Here is a 21,049-nt window from a genome sequence, read left to right as displayed (position 1 = left end):
AGAAGCCTGTCAAGCAGAGGATTAGCAGAGTGATCCCCGGTGTGAGCTCCTCCAGAGGCCAGATAAGAGACTTTGTGGTTGGACGTCTCTGAAGCTCAAGCGGTCGGCTGCCGGCATCCTCCACCAACATCTGCATCTTTTATTTTTCTGCTTTTCTTCCTTTTGGAGCCGCATGAACTGTTTTCCCTTCCCCGGATCACCGCTGTGTCTCTCTAAGCCTGAGGTGGGCACTGATGGCCGCATTCCCATTGCCCATTCATTGCCCACCCCTGCTGTAAGCTGACACACCTGTTCAGGTCATTAAAAATGAAGTTTACTTACATTTGCATCAATGTAACCCTTTAATACTGGAGATGTCGCCTGTGACACAAAACTACAGAACTCTTCGACCTTTTACGAGGTTTCTATCATTTCATCAGATTTAAAGCTTCTTTTCTCCGCTTCAGAATCACTTGGATGCTGTAAATTGTTGCTGAGTTTACAATAATTCCAAAGAATCTGTCAGCACTGAAGCTGAAGCTCAGATGTTAAAGGGTTAAAGAGTAATTCCACGTGTTCATCTTAGTTAGAAGCACTTTGGTGTGACCGTAACCATACAGGCCTTTGGCCGGGTCGCAATGTCAAAATAGTGGCTTAGACAAAAATGTTTGAGTGGTTACCATGGCAACATCATTATTCTCTGATCTTTATACCAGATTGTAGCTTTGGATGGATTTGGGGGTCCATTCGTTCTGGTGCAGCTAGCATGAAGCCGCGTTAACCCACCACCTCTGTTATCAGGAACCTCCATGTTTATAGACTCACTCCAGCCGTCTTTTGATCCAGTTTCAAATCGTTCCCAGTGGTCTTTTTATGGGGATTAGGCCGATTTTAGCCAAAATTAAAAATCTCCTGTCGTTTTCAAGGACATAGTTTCTGCAGATCGGGCGTTGTGGGCGGGACTGTTGATGCGGAGCAACCCCCCCCCCCCCCCTTCCACCGCTGTTCCTAAGACCTCTGTTTACATTCACTTCTGCTAGCTAACAGCTAACGTTACCGCTGCAGCAATAATGGCGAGCAATATTAGAATGACCTAAATGTTGCCCGGTTGTCATGACAACAATATACAAGTCACTGACTACACGGGCAAAAGAATTACTCTTGAGCGCATGTCCACCACCAACAGTTGGAAGAATCGTGGTATAAAATGTTGTAGCAGTGCAAATCTCTTAATCCAAGCGTTTTCTTTCACAGCTCTATTCCAATAGTTACTCCTGTCGGGCACAAACTGCAATTATGCATTATCAGTTTATCTTCCATGATCGATTTTCAAACCAAATCCAAGTCTCTAGTCAAAGATGACCTGATTTAACTTGTGAGGTGCGTTCAGTGGCCACGCATTTTGTACGTAGGGCCTGAAAATGGCCGTAAAACTTGCATAGTGACGCAGAAACCCGAAATGCACATTCACGCACTTTTACATTGGACTTTTAATGTTGTGTTTTGTTGCCTGAAAATCTTCCAGAAAAGCAGTGGAATTCCACGGAGGCGTATAAAACGGATCTCTCTGTAAACTGATGCTTTTGAAATGTGGCTGTTCTGAAAGCTGTTAGAAATGAGCCCGAACACTTGAAATGTATTTAACGAGGTTCTTTTCTCCTGAACTCTCCCTCCCCCTCCAGGAAATGCGTCGGATAATCAGCGGGATGATTAATTTTAGAAAGAAGGGGCCTTGATTGTTTGCATCATTTCACACCAAAAATGGTTAAAGTGAGCAGCACGGGTGCATGCTGTTTGATTTAGTATTTAAGTATGCGCTCGTGATGCTCCCACTGCGGTGACCCACAAAGACCTGCCTCGCCATTGTGGCTGATTAGGCCTCTTCTCTGGACTGCGTGGGAGCGCCTGCATGCTGGCATTTCCCTCACAACCTGCCAGTCATGTTGCACCTGCTTGCTCACCTGATCTTCAGGTGCTATAAGTTTGGTGACATTTAATTTAATTACCAGCAAATCCCCACTCAGCTTGACCCTCCGCTCCGGTCTAATGAGCGGGGAAAAGCAAAAATCACTTTGAGGTTTTAACCAGAGTCTCCGTTTTCTCACCAGCTGCCGTCATCCTCAGACTCACAAACACGTCTGCGGGTCTGAACAGAGACGGCGGTCTGCAAACGCCGTTTTGCCAATGACGCACGGTTTACCCAACATGTGGCCTCTGTCACTTCTCCATAGCAAACACGTCCAACAGCTGGCTTTGAACCACAGCTGGCTTTGAAAAAAAATTTGTTGCTTAGCAACAGTTTTTCAACTGACATGCTGTAAACGCAGTGAAAATGCACTGATCTGCGGAGGGCCGAAGAGCAACGATAATTAATTTGAAACATGGACTGATCCAATCTCTAGATTTAGTAAAACCCTTTTTAATCCAGACTATCTGATGGTGTTGGAAAACCCGGTAATAATGTTCTTTTCCTTTTGAAATAATTTGTGATGCGTCCTGCAGCCCAGACGGTTTAAGTTCAAATGAGGAGACAGCTGTTGTTTTGAGGAGAAGCGTGTAGAGTGTCTTCACGAATCCCGTTTCACATCTGGATTTAGATTTTTCATGGAAAGTTTAAAAAAATATAAATCTTCCGTGTTGGACATTCCCAGTGTGACCTGCTCCATCTTACATTTAAAATTAATTAACGTGGATAAAAGTGTTAGCAGGGATCATAAGTGAACCCAGAGGTACCATCTAGAAGATGCGACTACACAATGTGTCTCGAATGAATGAGTTTCTACTAAAGATCAGCAAATATGGAATAAATATGTAAATTAGTAACAACTGAATATGGAAAATACATCCAATTTTTACAATATGAAAGTTTAATAGACCTCCAGAAGACCCAATGAAAAAATTAATCTTGTCTCTGCACATGGATCACACAACAGTCGCATCTGTTTTGCACACACATTGTAAAATTCTCATTTATGTCTTGCATCCTTTAAAGCAAAATTAAATGTTGCCAATAAAGTCACATTAATTGCTGGATTTATTTATTTTTATAAGTTCAGCAGATTTTTTTTGTTATTATTCGACAGATAAAACAAACTGTAGAGCGTTTAAAGACAGCTCTGGTAACAGTAATTTGGTAGGAAAATCGGCTATTTCTTTTTTTTCTCTAGCTGCAGTACTTCAGCCTCACCGCTAGGTGGAAGTACAGTTCATGCCTGGGCTTGTGTCTGCGTATCCGGTTGTGAAGTGCTGCCGCAGAAACTACGTCAAACTTTTTCTTACTAGTTTATAAAGCAGAAATGTCGGAACTGTAAGTATTTTTAGTTAGTAAAACAACGTAAATGATACTTAAATGTTTTTTGGTATTGTTTACGGCGCTCGTGCTAGTCTTAACCGTTTAATGATAAATCCTATCAGCTGCTAGCATGATCAAGCTAGCAAATAACCCGCTAATTAATTTTTTTTGTTGTTTTTTCGTCTGTTACTGCTTTAAAGAACTTTAAACGGCGTTAAAGTGTTGATGTACGGCAAATATGGAAACTGTTGGTCTAATTTAATACCTTCATTACTGTTTACTTTTATAATCAGGAAATACTAAATACCCAGAAAGGAGGCTACTGGACTTTCACTTTACCGTAACAGTTCTTGAATGTTCTGTAACCAAAAGTGAGGCGTTTGTTTTCCTAAAAACAAACAAACAATCTGTTCTTTATCAAAAGGTTTGAAGCGCGAGTAACCTTTAAACTTCTGGAGTTATCGTTCACACATTTGAATGCTGTTTATGCTTGATTAACCAGAGCTCTGTGATGTGTGATGTTCCCCTCCTATGTAGACGAGGGTCATGTGGAGTGTAATTTAAGTCTTATTGACTGTAAACTGTTGCAGTAAAATGGAATTGATGTTTTAGGTTGTTTTCCTATTTGTTCATGTATCGCAAGTTTTATCTTCATTGCAAAATTGATCAGTTATATCGCAAGTTTTCCTCATATCGTGCGTACATTTTCCTGTATTTTATCCGGGCATTCCTGACACATTACTGTATTTTATCCTGGCGTTCCTGACACATTCCTGTATTTTATCCGGTCTGGGGACTGGCACAGGGGGATCCAGTATTGGGGCCCCCATGTGGCTACATTGGTAGGCAGTAGCAAGTAGGGTCTTCCCCAAAGACCCACACTGGATGAAGCTCGTTCTGCACCCTGGGAATCCAACCCTGATTTTCTGCTTCAACATTTTGCACCAAGAATCTTCCAATCCACAGTTGATCGATTGTCAAACGGCTCTGTTTTGGAAAGGACCCATACTTCATTACTAAAAGTGAGACCCTGACTGGTCAAAGTTTGAACTGGTTTAGGTTTGACTTTCAAAGGCTGCACCTTTTGTATGTAAAGCCCCAAAAATGTCACTAAAACTTGCCTAGCAACACAAGGATGTGAGATTTTTGAACACGGAAGGTCAAATTGTGCGTTTACATGCGTATACTTCTCTTTTAAAGTGGTCGCTTGAACCGGTGTTGCTGAGTGTGATGTGAACGTAGCTTAATTGTTATTGTGCCTTCGTTAAATTAGTGAGACCTTGTGCTTAAATTGCTGCAACTTTGTCAGGTTTCCTGCAGTTTAGAGAGCAGCCTGTGACCAGTCTTCAAGTGACAAAAAATGGATGTTCCTCAGTATGAGTTCACCAACTATTACTGCACCTTGAATGTCACAGAGTCTGCCCGGTTCAGAACGGTTCTGTTACCAGAACACAAAGCTGTTTACCCAAATCAGCTGTTGCCTCAACGCCAAAATCGTACAAAACTGAAATTTTCTGAGAAATGTGTAAACGGAGGACATGGTTAGTGGTCAAGAGTCCAATTGAAATCTCTGGAGAGAAGAAGCTGCAGGTCACAGGAAGCTGTGAACCTTTGTTTACATTCAGCATTGCTCACTGATATGATTCATGCGTGTCATAGAATAGATGTATTTATAATGCAGAAGCCTCATCGCAGACGCCAGAATGAACTCAATCACGGCTTCCCTGCTCCTCAGGTGGACAGAGTGTCCGTCACAGCTGAAGGTGCCGGCGGCCGGCCCGCCAACAGGCCAGGGGGCGGAGTCATGCGCATCCACCGCCACTTCCCCTTCCCGGCCAACCAGATGTACGTGGTGGCGCTGCACCGCGAGATGAAGCCCATGAGGGTTTACCGGCTGAACATGAGCTTCGACGCCGCCATCGAGGACGAGCTGCTGGGCTTCTTCAGGAGCGCGTACAGCCTGCACAGGGAAAGACGGTAAAAAAACCACACGCAAACACACGCTTGTTTTTCAGCAGCAGCAGGTGGTTCACCAGAAAAGGTCAGAGCCGCACATCCGCGACATTGATTAACTCGCACACTGGGTGTGTGCGAGCGTTACTAGGTGTGTGTTTAAGCTATCAAACCGCACACATCGGGCTCCGTCCTTATGAATTTCCCATAAGCCTCTGAGCCGTTTGTGCACCACACTCGAGCCCCACAGGGCTGATGGGAAACAGACGGTGGTACATTCATTAGATTAGGCATGAGGTCCTTCGTGTGTGTGTGTACACATGTGTGTGCATGCATGTGTGTGTGCACATCAAAAGATTATGCTGGTATCAGGAAGTAAAATCAGGCTCAATCCTGAGAGTCCTGCTTAACAAGGTGTTTACCTTTTCTGGATTAGTAAAAACATCAGAACTCACAGCAGGAGCTCAAGATAAAGTTAGCTTAAAGAAACAATTAATTCATCCGCTTTTTAATTTCCTTCGGGATTAATTCAGCTTCTTCTTCTTCTCATTCAAATTTTACCTTTAATAAATACAATAAAATCACGAGATATATTGGCCTTTAAAGATGTTTTCAATGATGTTTTCATTAGTTTTGTTGCAAAAATTAAAAATAATAAATGAAGACTTTTTCTTTATTTTGCTCAAATAGTTTGTATTGGTGACACAATTTTGCATAAACAAACCAAATTTGGGTTTGAAAGTATAAAGATGAAATGAAGCAAAAGTTTCTTTGTATCTAGCAGCAGATCATTTAACCCTTTAACTCCAGAGCCTCTTTTGACATGAAAAATTCTGTATTTAGATGTTTCCGACAACGTCTCTGGTGTTAAAGTCCCGCTCCGATCATCTTTTGATCTATTTCCGAAGCATTCCCAGTCCTCTTTTAAAGATGATGATGTTGTTTTTAGCCAAAATAAAAAACCTGAGTCGTTTTCTAGGACATAGTTTCTACAGAGCGGCAGGAGTTAATTAGAAATTCACCTCTGAGTTGTGGGCGGGGCTGTTGTCATGGTGTAACCCCGCCCCTCCTTCCCCTCCCTGTTGCTGAGAGCTCTCTGTTTACCTGCTCTCTCTCGCTAGCGGAGTAGGGAGCTTATGGCCTGCCCAGCATATTTTTTGTGTCACATATATGATCTTTTTCAAAATAATTTTTTCTTCTGCTTCAGATATTATACTCAAGAATTTAAAGCGTAATTTTCTTTGTATATGTCCTCCATTATGAGAAAAGCACCCCAACAACATGTTAAAAACACAATTTTTATCAGTGGGTAATCAAAGGGTTAATGCAGTCTGAAAGCTCAGATATGTTTGTTTTTTACTTTTTTGCTTTAGATTCAAGATTTTCTGTGGCATTTTAAACTGAATGTTGTTAAAATTTGCATTAAATAAATGTAAAATTTCTTTTTCAGCTTTTTATAAAGACAGCAGAGTGGATGTAAACTGGAAAAGTCTCACATTTTTACCTTTTGGCAGTTAAATCCCTCTTATTTTACTTTTGTAAAATTGTTCTTGATGCAGAAGAAACCAAACAAATTCAGGAAATCCTGACATATGAGCATTAAAACTGAATAAAGTCTGGTTGGCGTCTCTCATTAGGCGAGGCTAACCCTCTCCACCCGTCAGATCTGTTGTCGGTGTGTTTGCAGCACCACTGCACAGGCTGCTGCTGTTGTGGATCAATCCTGGATCAATACAGCAGCTGCCGGACCAGCAGAGCTCCATCACAGCACAACGACCTGCTAGTTAAAGATAAATGCGGCCATCCACAGAAACCAGGTTACAGCGGAGTCGCTCTAACCTGGTTTCTGTGGAGTCGCACGGAGGAGCCTGTTTCCTGAAGGAGAGGAGCATGGGTAATTTACATGTTTACATGACCATGACAAATAATTTCAGGGCAGTGGGCTCGCCCGGATTTATTGCAATTAATCCTGTAAGGAGAGAAAAAGCCTGTTAACAAGTGGAGAAAAAAACAGACATGAAGGTCTCACAAAGATGATAATCTAGCAGGTTAGCAAGGACACAGAAAACAGCTGATTATTTGTACAAATAACTTTGTTTAGAAAAACCAAAGTGCCAAAAATGCCACGCTCACTCTGTGTTTGTGGGTCTGTGTGTTTGTGTGCGCACAAAGCTCTGTTAACTTAAGGATTAGCTTGAGGCAGTGGTGCGGCTAATGCTAACACACTTTCTGCTGTGAGATTTGCCAAACATCCAGGGTTCCTCTAAAGCCCGAGCCAGGCTTAAACGCTTAAAAGGCTGGAAGGGGATGAATTAATTAACACACACACACACACACTGACAAACACAAAAACACACACCGTGTCAAGCTTGAGCCTAAAATTGATCCTCGTGTAAATCGTGGAAAGCTGAGTTAGCTGTTGTTTCCCAGTAGAACCAGTTCAGTTTAGGATCATTTTAGTCTCTGCTGCAGCAAATCCATTCACTTGTTGTTTGCGCATAACACACAACAACCCGCATTCATGCATTAATATGAAAAGTATTTGCCTTTACCTTGACGTGACGTGACGCCCCTCAAATCGGTGTTCCCCAACCTTTTTGCAGGCTAGGGGCCGAATCAAAGTCAGACTAGGCTGAAGTTAGCGTCTGATTTATTTATTTATTTTATGCTTCTAGTTTCCCTTCATTTCTATGGGTAACGTTTATCTTGATTCATGCATTTTCATGTAAAGTGTGGTATCAAAAAACCAATGACCATTTAAAATGCAATATATTTTTTTCTTTTTTCTGATATTTCATTCTTTAATAACGTAAAATTGTAATTTCAAAAATGGTGGTGTCGAATTGTAATGTAAAATTATAATGTTTCATATGGAATTCTAAATTACTAAATGCATTTTCAAATTGAAAATTGAACTGTCAATTGAGAGTTGAATATCGCATTGCGTAAAAAAAGAAACGGGGGGGAAAAAACGCGCATACTTTTTTTTTTGCACGTTTTTGATTCAGATAATCCAACAGATACTCAGATCAGACATACACTACTGGGTTCAAAGAGAATGAATTCTTTTCCTAATGTGTGCGTTGACAAAAGTAAATGCGTCTGGTTGCTACAGTAGAATAACTTGTAAGAGAGGAAAAAGAAACGGTTAGAAAAGCTAAAACAGTTGAAATGGAAACAAACCAGAGCAAAAGGCCAAGTTTAGAAAATGGATGACAATGAAGCTTAATGAAGGTTGATGATACCTATGGGTCTGTCGTCTGTCTGCAGCAGAAAGACACTTTTTCTGTAAATAGACATTGTTGTGGTTAGCCATTTTCTTTTTCCATGAGCTAAACTGCCCAATGATTGGGTCAATTAAAATTCCGTAGATTTTTTAAAATTGTCCTAAAGCTTCATGGCTTTAGGAAAGGCAGCTTTCTTTGGAACACTGTCACATTTGTAAAGAACGTTCCTCCGTCCGGTTACTAGCAGAGCAAAGTTCCATTTATGAAGGTCTTCCCAAATCTTGTCAGCCAACGCCAAATGGCTTACGCCCCGTTGCCATGGAAACCAGCTGGTTTTTCATCTATAAATGAGTTGAGGATCGTGGGACAAAGCGTCCGACCGTTCCCTTTCCAGACAGGCTGACCGCACACAGCCGGTCTCATGACCGCTTCTCACCGTTCGGACCGTCCTGGGGGGGCGGGATGAAGTCAGCTGGTCGTGTCATACAGCTCTGTAACATCCGGCTCCTGTGGAGTTGCTCTGTTTTCCTAAATCCTCCAGGAGCTCATTTGCACTCAATGGTTTACTGAATTCAGCGAATATAAAGTGAGACTTTAGCTTTTGTTGCTTCTGGAGCTCTCATTGGGATTCTTGTCAGAAAGCAGAGTTAATGCGACGCTGCTCTCTGTGGAACACTGCAGGCGTGACGCATTCACCAATGTAAATAAAATGAGTTTGGGATCACTTATGTCTAAACTTTGAGGAGGTTCTTTTAATTAGACTGAAGCTTCAGGAAACACTGGATGCACAGAAAGAAGCCGATCCGTTAAAGGCACCGTCTCACCATCGCAGCCTTCTGGTCTCCTCCTCTGACCTGACAGAGTAATCCGCCGTGGAGATGAGATATTTCAGATCGATACCGCGCTCACCCTCTCTGCAGCGTGTCAGAGGGTAACCTATCTAACATGGCAGTCAGCTGAGGAAACTTCATAAATTCACTCATTCTTTGAGCCTCTACAACCCTCACACCGGCACCCACGCCGTGGGAGGGTAATGGAGGTCTCCACGAGCGCAGTAGCGGTTCTGACCCGAGCGAGACATGTGACTCAGAGGCTGCCCGGGTCACATTTTACTGACCGCAGTAGTCCAGAGGGCGATGAGGGCTACCGAGCTCAACCATCCAGCGCAATTTCTGACCAGCATTTTTCTGATGAAGAAGAAATCTGCCGTTGGCGTCATTTCACTTCAAAGCTGAGTTCAAGAGCAGCTTTGGGAGTCTGTTCATGTCATTACTGTGCTCTCCTCCCTGCTGCGTGGATCCCACTTTAACTCCAGAGTGAAAACAAGCTGCTCATTATCTGAAATTAAGGAAATCATCACATAAAGCGCGCCTCCAAATGATCAGATTTTGGTCTCCAGCTGTTGTTTAGCTGGGAATGGTAAACTGGCCTTTTAGATTTCTAAAGGATTCTGTTAGTTTTAACATTAAAGGCTTTTAAACAGATTGAACTTTAAGAGGCAATTGGAAAAAACCTTACGCAACCTGTGGGTTTGACTCACTTCCAGCTGTCCTTCCAGTTCTTTTGCTAGTTTAGCATCAAATGTGCAATTTAGATCATTTCATTTTAACTGTTCAAGCTGCTTTACACAAATCTAGCATTTTGCTTTGGTATTAATTTAGCATTTTTAGCAATTATTTTCGCATCGACATCTTTGAGGAACAATTTCAAATTATTTCAAAACTAGAATTTTTGACGTGTAGCTCTTTAGCTTTATGTAATTGTGGTTGTTTTCTTTGGTTTTATGATTTTCCGTGTATTCATTATTGTGCATACGTGTAGAGGTTATTCTATAGTCCAGCTCTTTTCTAAACTTATTGCATTAAAATGTTTCGGGTCCTCTTCATTGCTATGAAAATCTTTAATTTAGCATGTTAACTTTATCAGCTGTTAAACACAGAATTGAATCACACTCTCTGAGGAAAATAGAAAAGTTGAACTTTAACTTTCCTTCAAAGTTTTTAAATTTTTCGACATTCTTCTTCTGAATGATCCATGGGGGGTGTGGACCAGCCTCCAGCAGCTGAAAGCCACCACGCATTGATGGATTCCAGCTGTAATTTGAATTCCTGTGTGTTTCCACCTATTCATAAGTGACCTGCAGGTGACCCACGGCAGACCCAGAATTAGTCAAATTAAAATAATATATATATATATACACAAGCTCCAGGCTGAGCAGTCAGTTCCTGTCAAAGCTGCTGCCAGATTTGGTTGCCAGAAGCATAAATTAGCATCACAGCTAAAGAAGACTTTTTAAGGGCAACGAGCATGAACAAAATGACCCTGATGAACATCATCAACCTGCTGTCACACTCCTGGAGCGGATAAAATATCCTTGCAAGTGAGGATGGGAGGTCTTTTTTCATGGAGACAAAGCAGCAGCGAGGGAGGAGGTAGAGGGGCTGCACAGGACTACTGTGGGAAAGAAGATTTATGGACAGCAACAAAATAAAAATACAGAAACTGAGGCGATATGTAAAGCCTCAGCCGCATGCCCTGTATGGGGAATCGATCCGTACGGGTGCTGCAGATTTTTAAGTTGTTTAGGTCTGTTGAGGGTCCTAAAGCGGAGTGGCTGCATTTTAAGGGGAGAACAGGAGTGTCTTGCAGTTCCATTTTCATGACGGCTACCTCAAGGGACGTCATGAAAATAGATCGTACCATTATCGTGCAAAGTAAATGTACGGATAATGGAAGATCCACGCACTTATGATGTACAGGCCATGTGTGAGTACTAACTTCACGTTACGTGTAGCATAAGTGTTCACTACGACTTGTCGCCTGCAGCATGCCTGTAGAAAAAAGGCATCAACATTTTCTCTGTACAGGTTCACTGAGACGTGTATGACCTTCAGAATTCCTGGGCTTCACCTGCATGAGCCGTATACGGATTTGACCATTTTTCGTTGGCAGAAGATCTACCTGTAATGACTAAGGTTCAAGCACTGGCATGTGGTGTTGTATAACACCAGCGAATGTGGGACACTCTGTGCCCCCCAGGACTGGCAGGACCGAGGTCCAAGCAGCAGCAGAATCTCAGTAGACTTCCTCAAAGTAGAGTCAACCCCAGAACGTCTGACCTCTGTAGGCCTGTTGTTTGGGAAGCATGGGGGTTGCAGGGGTTATCGTACATGAGGAGCTCTCGAACCCGTGAACGTGGTGTGTGTAGAAGTGTGTGATTGGTGGTGGTGTCCTCTGGTGCTGTGACGATTGGTGGATCATTACATGTCGATGCTGTAGTTGCTTCAGCCTTGGACAGAGGTGGATGTTCAGCTGCATTAAAGCTCTTACAATCACTTCTCCACAAAACTATCCTCAACCATCCTGGCGTTTGTCTCATCTTGGCTTTCCTGGTTCCAAACAGAAAGAGTCTTGTTGTTTTTCACTATTTGGTATAAATTAATGTAGGCAGATTTGATATCTTTTCCCTTTTTTCACGATCCGCAGGAATAAATCCAGAAGTCTGTCCGGGAATGATTCTGATTAGCACCTGAACAAATCGGTTCTTCTTCGGCGTTTTATGTATTTCAGACTGTCAGTTTTTGCTTGCTGATAGAGGTTTCACCTTGACCAAGGAATAAAGAGCTGTGGTTATGGATCGTGTAAAATCTCAGCAAACTGTAACAAAAACAAGTCAATGTTCTAGTTCACTTAAGAATCTAAATATGAGGCAGAAGCTTAAAATAAAAATAAAAACCTGATTCTTCCTCGACTGAGGAATCAATTAATTTGACAACCGGGCAGAACAGGAAACGAAAGACGGTGGCTCCTCTTTTATTAGCTCCTTCCCCTTCACTGACCCTGCTCCCTAAATAAAACTGAAATCTGAATAAACATCTCCATCAGTCACAGATCTTACTCGGAAGATGATGAATCAGCCTCTTTTGATTCTTCTCTGTAAGACTATAGCAGCAGCGGTGGTACATGCTGCAGTCTGCTCAATGTGAAAAAGGAGAATGGTAATGTGAGACCGTTTAAACAGATCGGTGTGTCCGCAGTGACGTGTGGGATAGAAATGAAGCTCTCAGATGTTCTTCTGTCCATCATTACCAAAAGTTCCTTTAATGAAACGCTGTTTACGCCTCACACCCACAACAAATGGGTCAAAGCTTTGTCCACACCTCAAAAACCAAAGCTTTAGTCGCCTGCTCCTGTGGGGGAGTTGACCTGTTTGGGTGCTGCAGGTTTTTGGATTGTCCAGTCGTTCTGCACACAGGAGAAGGAGAGAGTGTCCCTCGTGTGATTTGCAGCTTTAATTAGATGCTATAGTTTATTTTTACTTGTGAACTCAGTGTAGCTTTATTGAAGATGCTTTGTTTTTCCTCCGTTTCAGCTAATAAACAGCAAAGATCTGGAGGACGTCCCTTGTCAACTGAACTGTTCCTGTCTGGAAATTCAGCCCACAGATTTTTCTCAATAAGGTTTTGAAGGTCCTGGATTCAGTTCTGCTCCAGATTGTGAATTTATCTTTAACATCCAGTGTTTTCCCAGAACCACTGAAAACAGTTGTAGTCAAACCCCTCCTAAGAAGACACAGTCTAGAAAAAACACAAATGAACAACTACAGACCAATATCCAACCTGCCATTTTTAAGTAAGACCATTGAAAAAGCTGTTTTCAATCATTTAAAAGAATTCTTAATAAGAAACAACTGCTGTGATGTTTTTCAGTCAGGCTTCAGACAGCACCACATCGCTGAGACAGCTCTGATTGCAGTGACCAATCATCTACGTTTGCTTACAGACAGTAGAAATATGACAGTGCTGGTTTTCTTAGATCTCAGTGACCCATCTGATATAGTTGACCACACTATATTACTCAAATGTCTGGAATAGTGGGTGGGTCTCACTGGGCCAGTACTAAACTGGTTCAAAACATACTTGGAGAATAGGAAGTATTTATGTCGATTGGTAACTTTTCATCTGAGCTAACATGTGGAGTTCTCCAAGGCTCCATCCTGGGGCCACTTCTATGTGCATCTATATGCAAATTGATCTATATGCTCCCACTTGCCTGGGTTATAAACAACATCAACCTCAGTTACCATAGTTATGCAGATGACAAACAGATTCATATGACATTTGACTCCAGGAGGCTGAGGCCCTGTACAGCGTCTTGGTAAATGCACTGAGGACATCGACTGGATGTGTCACAGCTAAACAAAAACAAAACTGTGGTTGCTGAATTTGGGGCTAATGAGAACATAGTTGGACGTCACTTCAGAGCTTCAATCGATGAATCTAAAAACCACCAACCAGGTCGGTAACCTGGGTGTAGTGATGGACACATTAAGGCAGTCACAAAATCTGCCTGCAACCATCTTAAAATATTTCAATGGTGGAAGATCTGTCTATGGAGGACCTGGAAGAACTAGTTCATGCATTCATCTTTAGTTTAAAAACTAACAGTGTTTTTACACTGGTAAAAAGGCAGTTTACTTGAAAACGGGCATTATGAAATCTGTCAATCAAAAGTTTTGGATGTGTGGGGCAACAGGCTCAACACGCTCTTATTGAGGAATCTGATTGGGCAGTTTATAACTTGAATAACTTGAACTACAGAAAGAATACCATGAAAAAAGGGTTATCAATGTTTAAAAAAGTATCAGAGCAAGAATGGTTATTCTGACCAATAGAATGACTTAAGCTATTTATTTCCAGTATTCTCACAGTGACCATTCATCTGCAGATTAAGATCCTTGCAGCTGTAGAGGGCAAACACACACAATCTCTGTGTAAGGGGGTCAAAAACAGGCCTAATTGATATTCAGAAAAGACAGAAGAGGAAACTGTTGAGTCAGGTCTTTGTGTCTGTCTTTGTGTGTGCATGTGGGTCATTTAGGGACGCTAAAATTCTTAGTTTAACTATTTAACACCAATGTTTACATTCTTTTGACTACCATTAGTCGTTTGTGCAGTGAAGTTAATTCCAGCTGATTCCAAACCAGAGGAAAGCAGCTTTATGTTGGTAAGAAACACTTTTTAGTAGCGAGGTGTCTATGCAATCATACGGTTTGGTTTTAAAGGGTTAAAACCAACCCGTATTATACACCATAAAACCAAATTTTGGGGAAAATGAATCGTTGCATTCCTGCTGCATACGTTTACATATGTTTTATGCTGGAAGTGCTAATGTACGAAGGTTTTATTATTTATTGTTTTGATTATTTAGATCACACCAGGCTTAGTATAAGCCGAATAAAAGCTTTTTTGTCATTGTTAGTTTTTTTAAGTACCAATTTAAAAAATATATATGTATATGTTTTTGTTTTTTGTTGTTGTTTTGTAAAAACCAAATCAGATATCAAACGCGAATCAAACCCATGACCCAAAATTTAGGTTTGAACTAGAGGTCACTTGATTATCAGTCAGGGGGGATTATTGGCACCAATATTTGTTATTTTGACAAATATCGACATTGGCTTTTTTAATCCGACAGGTCGATTTCAAACTGGTTATTTTGGACGCCGCGGCGCTCTCTCTCCAGTGCTGTCCTGCGCATTCTGAATGGGAATGTAAACCACACTTTCAGTGCCCCGCCTGTCCCACCGTCACTTTTAACGTGTTAACACAAACGTCTTTTTTTATCGTTAATCAAGACGTGAAAAAATGAAAATGGTACTGTGAAAAAACCCAGTGCGAGCGCCGAAGCTGCTCTGTGCGTCGGTAAGACTACAGTCCATTCGTCCTATGCTTCAAGCGACTTGCAATCAAAGTTTCTCTGTGCGCCATCCTCATCCGACCACAGTGCGCGCATCTTAAGAAAGGTCACTGCGATTTGCGAACCCAAGAGAAGCCGCTTGGTTGGAGAACATGCGGAGCAACTTTGCTTTTTGCATCAAAATTTCTGCTTCTTAACCATTTAACTGCAAACTCAACCGAACATTAGAGCAAATGTGGAAAACATTTAACTAAGACTTCTACTGACGATTTCACAGCCACATTTTTGTCAAATTGTATTTCACTTAGTTGTACCTAATTGATAAATCTTTAAGGAGCTATTTATTTATTTACATTTTTATCTGATCTTATAAGACATGCTACAGTGCCGAGGACCCCCTGTACTTTTTGTTTCAACTTATCATAAAGAAGTCATTTAATTTATGTTGAAGTTTCACTTTATCTGCTATGAAAAGTTACAGGGAGATTTTTATATATTTAAAAAAAAGACTAGTTAAAAATGCAGCTGAGCCTGTTACTCCCTGCAGTTTTAGAGCTGTTTTTTGCTTTTTTATTTACTTTTTTATTTACTTTTTTTTAATAAAAAAAGTAATTGTTGGTGTCTGTATTATTAAAATTTGGATGCCAATATTTTCAGTTCTACTGCAAATAAAATAAACCCTTCTAATCGATCTGTATCGTGGGGAAAGTGAACCGCTGCACCTCTATTCTCATTCTGTGCTCCTCTTTTGGTGTCTGCATTCACGGTGATGGGAAACATTACTGTAGAACATTATGTCTCTATCTGTTCTCTGATGATGAACCTCAGTGTTGCCTCATCATTTTGTGTGTGTGTGTGTGCTTGTTTTTGTTACCTGATCAGGACATTCTGAAGGAACCAGCTTTGTGGGGACCCCAGCCTTATTTAATGCAGAGGAATGTAATTTCAGGGTTTGTGGCTGGATTTAAGCTCAGGTGTGAGTGGATGTGAGGTGAACACACAAATGAAAGGAAGCCGGCCCCATGTCCTGACAAAAAAAAAAAAAAAGCCGCACAAAGTTGTGCGTTTGTTGTCCGGTGAAACAGCCTGGTGTTCTCTGTCAATCAGAATTACTGTTATAACAAGTGTCTGCAGGCTGCTGTTTGTGTGTTAATGCTGCAGTGCTATCAGGCTTTCACACAGAGGTGTGTGTGTGTTACAGACTCATCCCTCACTCTAATAGATACACCCTTTATCTCATCCTTCCCAGGCTCCCTCCATTATTCTCCCCTCTCTGTTGAACCGTCTCCTTCTCTTTTCTTTGTTTGTTATTCCGTTTACCTTCCTCTTCCTCTCATCACTCCTTCATCTCTCCATCACATTTCCTCTGCTCATTTCACCTTCCATCATCGGTTCTTGTCCTCTTTAACTGCATTTTTGTTTTTCTGTTCCTTTTTCTCTTCTTCCTCCACCTCCTTCTTAACATTCTCTCCTCCTTCCCCATCAGTCTGATGCCTCCTTCCTCCTCCTTTCTCCTTCTTCCCCTTGCTGCTGAACTTACAATCACATCCCTCCTCCTCCCACTCCTCCCTTTTTTCTTTTATCCTCCCTTTTGCCTCTTTTTTGGTTAATTCCTTCACCTGTTCTCGCTCCTTCCTCCTTTCATCCCTTCCAACTCCTTTGGAGAAAAGTGGAATGTTGTGATAAAGTTTAAAACGGATTAATTTTCTGAGTTTGAGCAGCGTTCCTTCGGCTGACGGGCGCAGCGACAGGCCGTCACGAAACCATTCGGCTTAAGGCGGGCTGGAGCAAACTGGCGTTTTCCTCTCGTTCGCTGTGGATTATCTTCCTGTTGAAGCCATTTGTCTTTGAAGAACTTGAAGTGAAAACGTCTTCCTGTAAAAACTTGAGCCTTCGGGCCTCTCGTCTGTCAGCTCCACTTCACAGGATTATCCTTCAACTCTCTGAACTGTTGACTCCATCTTACACTTCTCACACGACACGTTCCAAAGGTACAAAGATGCAAAAAAAACCAAAACGCAGCTTTGTGACGGCTTCATGTGTTCCAGATGGATCGACTCCAGTCTGGAGCTAATAGCTGACACACCAGCTTTCAACCCGGAGCCAGAAAGCTGCTGGTTTCAGGCCAATTGTTAATTTGAAGAATGGAATTAAAGGTCATTTCATGGGTAATTTCAAGCAAAAGCTTAACCAACCACATTCATTGGCATCATTTGGCATCTGCAGCTAAATCTGAGCAAACGAGGGTTGAGTGAATTAAAGACGTCGGCCTGGAAGACGCCTGCTGCACCTGTACGAGAGCGGGATTCCTGACTGAAGCAAATGATCGACAGGCTTTAGTCAGACTGCAAAAAGATTAAATATTGGGAAAGAAAACTCAAAAATACTTTATACCTGCCTAAATAAAACCAGAAAGAGTTTAACCTATGAGTTTACGCATCAACCTTCAACGTTGCTCTGAATGCAGATGTGTTAAAAGGTATTTTGCATATGATAAATTATTTTAGTTTATGGTTTAACTACATTAAATATGAAAAGGTTTACTTTTTATGTTTTCTTTTTAATTTTTAGCGCACAAGTATATGACTTAAAAACAACACATTTTTTCAACAAGGATTTATGGTTTTTTTCCCCCCAACAATGTTTGGTTTTTTTGCATTACAACACACAAACGAACAAGCATTTAAAAATAAAAATGTGAAAAAATATATCTATAATTTTTTTCTCAGACACAGTTTAATTGTCTTATAAAATACTCAACATGGGTTTGAACACTTGAACACAAAACCTTGATATACTTTCTTTTCTCTTCGATAAATAAGATACAGCATACAGTTCAGTTCAGGCTGAAGTTTCAAACATCACTGTCAGACAAATCCATAACCTCAACAAATGCAATAAATGGTCTCCATACAACTTCAAACAAGTTCTTTTTACCTTTTAGCAAAAATGTTCTATAAACGTTCTAAAAACGTTCCATCGGCAGTGCAGTTAACATCAGTTTAGTCCATTGTTTTAGTGTTGGTCCTGTGTTGTTTTTCCAGTTAATGGCTATTGACCTTTTAGCCTCCAATAAACACATGTCTATAAGTGATTTTTCTGATCTAGAATATCTATTATTCTTGGGATAGATTCCCAAAATAATAAAGACTGGTTTCAGTGTTATTTCTTTTGAGATCATTTGTTTGATAGTTTCTCTGATTACAGACCAGAACTGTTTTATTATTCTACAGTTCCATATACAGTGAAAAAGTGTTCCTTTTTCCTCATTGCATTTTGAGCAAGTATCTGGAATGTTGACATTGAATTTATTTAATTTAACAGGTGTAATGTAAGCTCGTATCAACCACTTAGACTGTAAAAGCCTCAATCTTGAGTTTATTGTTTGCTTTTGTGCCTTTGTGCAGGCATCTCGCCATTCTTCTGCTGATATGTCTGTTCCTAGGTCTTTTCTCCAGGCATCAAGTTTCATATTTGCATTTTCTTTTGAGTTTGTAAGTAACAAATTATAAAATTCTGAGATAGCTCCTCTCCTACTGTCTTTGGTGACCAGTTCTTCTAGTTTAGACTTTTGTGGTTTTAAAAAGTATTTTTTTCTGTTCTAATATAGTTTCTGAATTGTAGGTATTTGTAAAAGGGTTTTCTATTATTATTATATTTTGATTGTAGAATTTTGAATGACATCATGTCTGAGGCTCCTACTGGATTCAGATCTTGAATTTTTTCCAAACCATTCATTGACCATTGTTTGAACTGCATCTGCTGTGCCTGCTTTAAAATGCTGGTTTGCCCAAATGGGGTTTAGCTGTGAAAGCGTATTTTGTTCTTTCATTACTTTTTTTACACTATAACAAAGATTGATTATGTTTTTAACCATTGGATTATAAGTTTACTTGTTCAAGTTAGCTTCCAAGTCGGAAAATATATAAAGAGGTAAAGATGGGATTAAAGTTTTATTTTCCATTTCTGTCCATTGAGGGGCATCTTTTTTTGTAAAATAGTATTACTGACCCAAGCTGTGCAGCCCAGTAAAACCACATTACATTAGGGCATTTTAGTCCTCCTTCACTGTAAGGCAGATGGAGGAGCGAAAGCTGTATCCTGATTTTTTATTTTTCCATACAAAACACAGAATCATTTGTTTTATAGTTTTGAACCAACCTTCAGGTGGTGGCAGGGGGATATTTTGGAAAACATGCCGTAGTTTTGGTAAAATGTTCATTTTGTAGACATAAATTGGACCAATCAGTGATGTAGGAAGCTGTATCCATTTATAAATACTGTCATTTATATATTTTGTTAAAGAATCACAATTATTTTGAACTTTTAGTGCTGTTTGGAAAAATGTTTATACCTAAATATGTAAACGAATGGACTGAGTTGAAATGATTTATTGCTGATGGTGGCTTTTCTTTTTTATTCTCGTTCAGCAGTAAAATGGACGAGTTAGATTTATTTATGGTGTAGCCGGATATGTGACCATACTCTACAATTAATTGCAGAAGAGCAGCTATAGATGAGTCTAAGTTGGAAAGATATTAAATAATATCATCTGCGTACAATGACAATCTATGTTCTACGTGATTAATCGTAATCCCAGAGATGGTTGGATGAGCATGTAGTGCTATGGCAAGTGGCTCTATTGCCAGGGTGAAGAGCAGAGGGGACAAAGGGCATCCCTGCCCACACCCACGTTTAATATCAATAGGAGCAGAGACATTTTTATTTGTTAAAATTTCAGCAGTTCGATTTGTGTAAAGTAACTGATCCCATTTGCGAAATGTTTCGCCAAATCTTGCTAAAACGCTGAAAAGAAAAGAAAAAGCCATTCTCTGCATCCAAAGAAAGCAGGGCCTGATCCACAGTGTCTTCCAGCCCATGGATGATATTTAACACTCTACGAACATTGTGCAAGCCCTGGCTAAACCATTCTGATCCCTTTGAACAACATGAGGGAGAGTATTCTGCAGACGCATAGCCAAAATTTTACATAGTATTTTTAGGTCAGAGTTTTTAAGCTTATAGGTCTCATGTTTTCACATTTATCACTTGGCTTTCCTGGCTTAGGTAGTAGAATGATTAGGGCACAGGTCATAGATTTAGGAAGGACTCCGTTAAGAAATGATTCTTGAAGCATGTCTAACATTGGCTTTAGAATTTTATGTTGAAATTTTTTACAAAAGTCTATTGGAAACCCATCAGGTCCAGCCCTCTTTTTAAGAACGTGTATTTTCTACGGCCTTTTTAATTTCCTCCACAGTTATATTATCTTCTAACTGCAGTTTGAAATCCTCTGGGATAACAGGTATAGGCAATCTGTCAAGAAATGCATTTTGACCTTAATGATTTACATTGTCAAAAGAGTTTTAAAGATTACAGAAGTTTTTAAATTCAGTTTTTATTTCTTTGGGTCCACTGTGGTAGTGCCATTTTTGTTAATTATTGAAGTTATGTTTTTTTGGGCCTCCAATTGTTTAATTTGCCAGGCTAAGATCTTTCCCGCCTTGTCTTCGTGTTCATAGAAAGTTTGATTTAACCTCAAGATATTTGAGGCTGCACGATCTGTTGATTCCTTATTATACTCAGCTCTCAAAATTTCTAATTCTTTTTCAGCTTGCTGATCTTTATTTTTATACACTTTCACCTCAGTAGTTCTTATTCTGTCTTCTAATTGTATTCTCTTTTTTTGCGCAATTCTCTTTATTTTGATGAAGTATAGGAAATGATATGCCCTCTTTAAACAGCTTTAAATGCCTCCCATCTTACACTGGCTGAAGTTTGAGTAGTGTTCATAGTAAAATATTCATCTATTTTATTCCCTACAAATTCAACAACATTTTCATTCTAAAGCCATTTTAGATGCAGACGCCACCTGGGTGGATCCATTTTGTGTGGCGCC

General features: G+C 40.5%; 1 protein-coding gene across 2 annotated transcripts in view; it reads left to right on the top strand.

The window, feature by feature from the left end:
* Positions 1-21,049, top strand: part of trhde (thyrotropin releasing hormone degrading enzyme) — a 165,642-nt gene that overhangs the window by 7,838 nt on the left and 136,755 nt on the right. Inside the window, exons 1-2 of one of the 2 annotated variants that reach the window (XM_023952252.1) lie at positions 3,170-3,286; positions 5,007-5,248. In XM_023952252.1, coding sequence (XP_023808020.1) covers positions 5,076-5,248 — 173 coding nt within the window. In that variant the 5' untranslated portion in view covers positions 3,170-3,286; positions 5,007-5,075. Of the gene's footprint in view, positions 1-3,169; positions 3,287-5,006; positions 5,249-21,049 lie in introns of those variants that run through there. The other variant, XM_023952251.1, reaches the window with a different exon arrangement.

Source organism: Oryzias latipes, chromosome 23 (assembly GCF_002234675.1).
Source record: "Oryzias latipes chromosome 23, ASM223467v1".
In the NCBI taxonomy this organism is placed as follows: domain Eukaryota; kingdom Metazoa; phylum Chordata; class Actinopteri; order Beloniformes; family Adrianichthyidae; genus Oryzias; species Oryzias latipes.
Note: the sequence above shows the minus strand (reverse complement) of the source record. Positions and strands in the feature narration are given on the sequence as shown.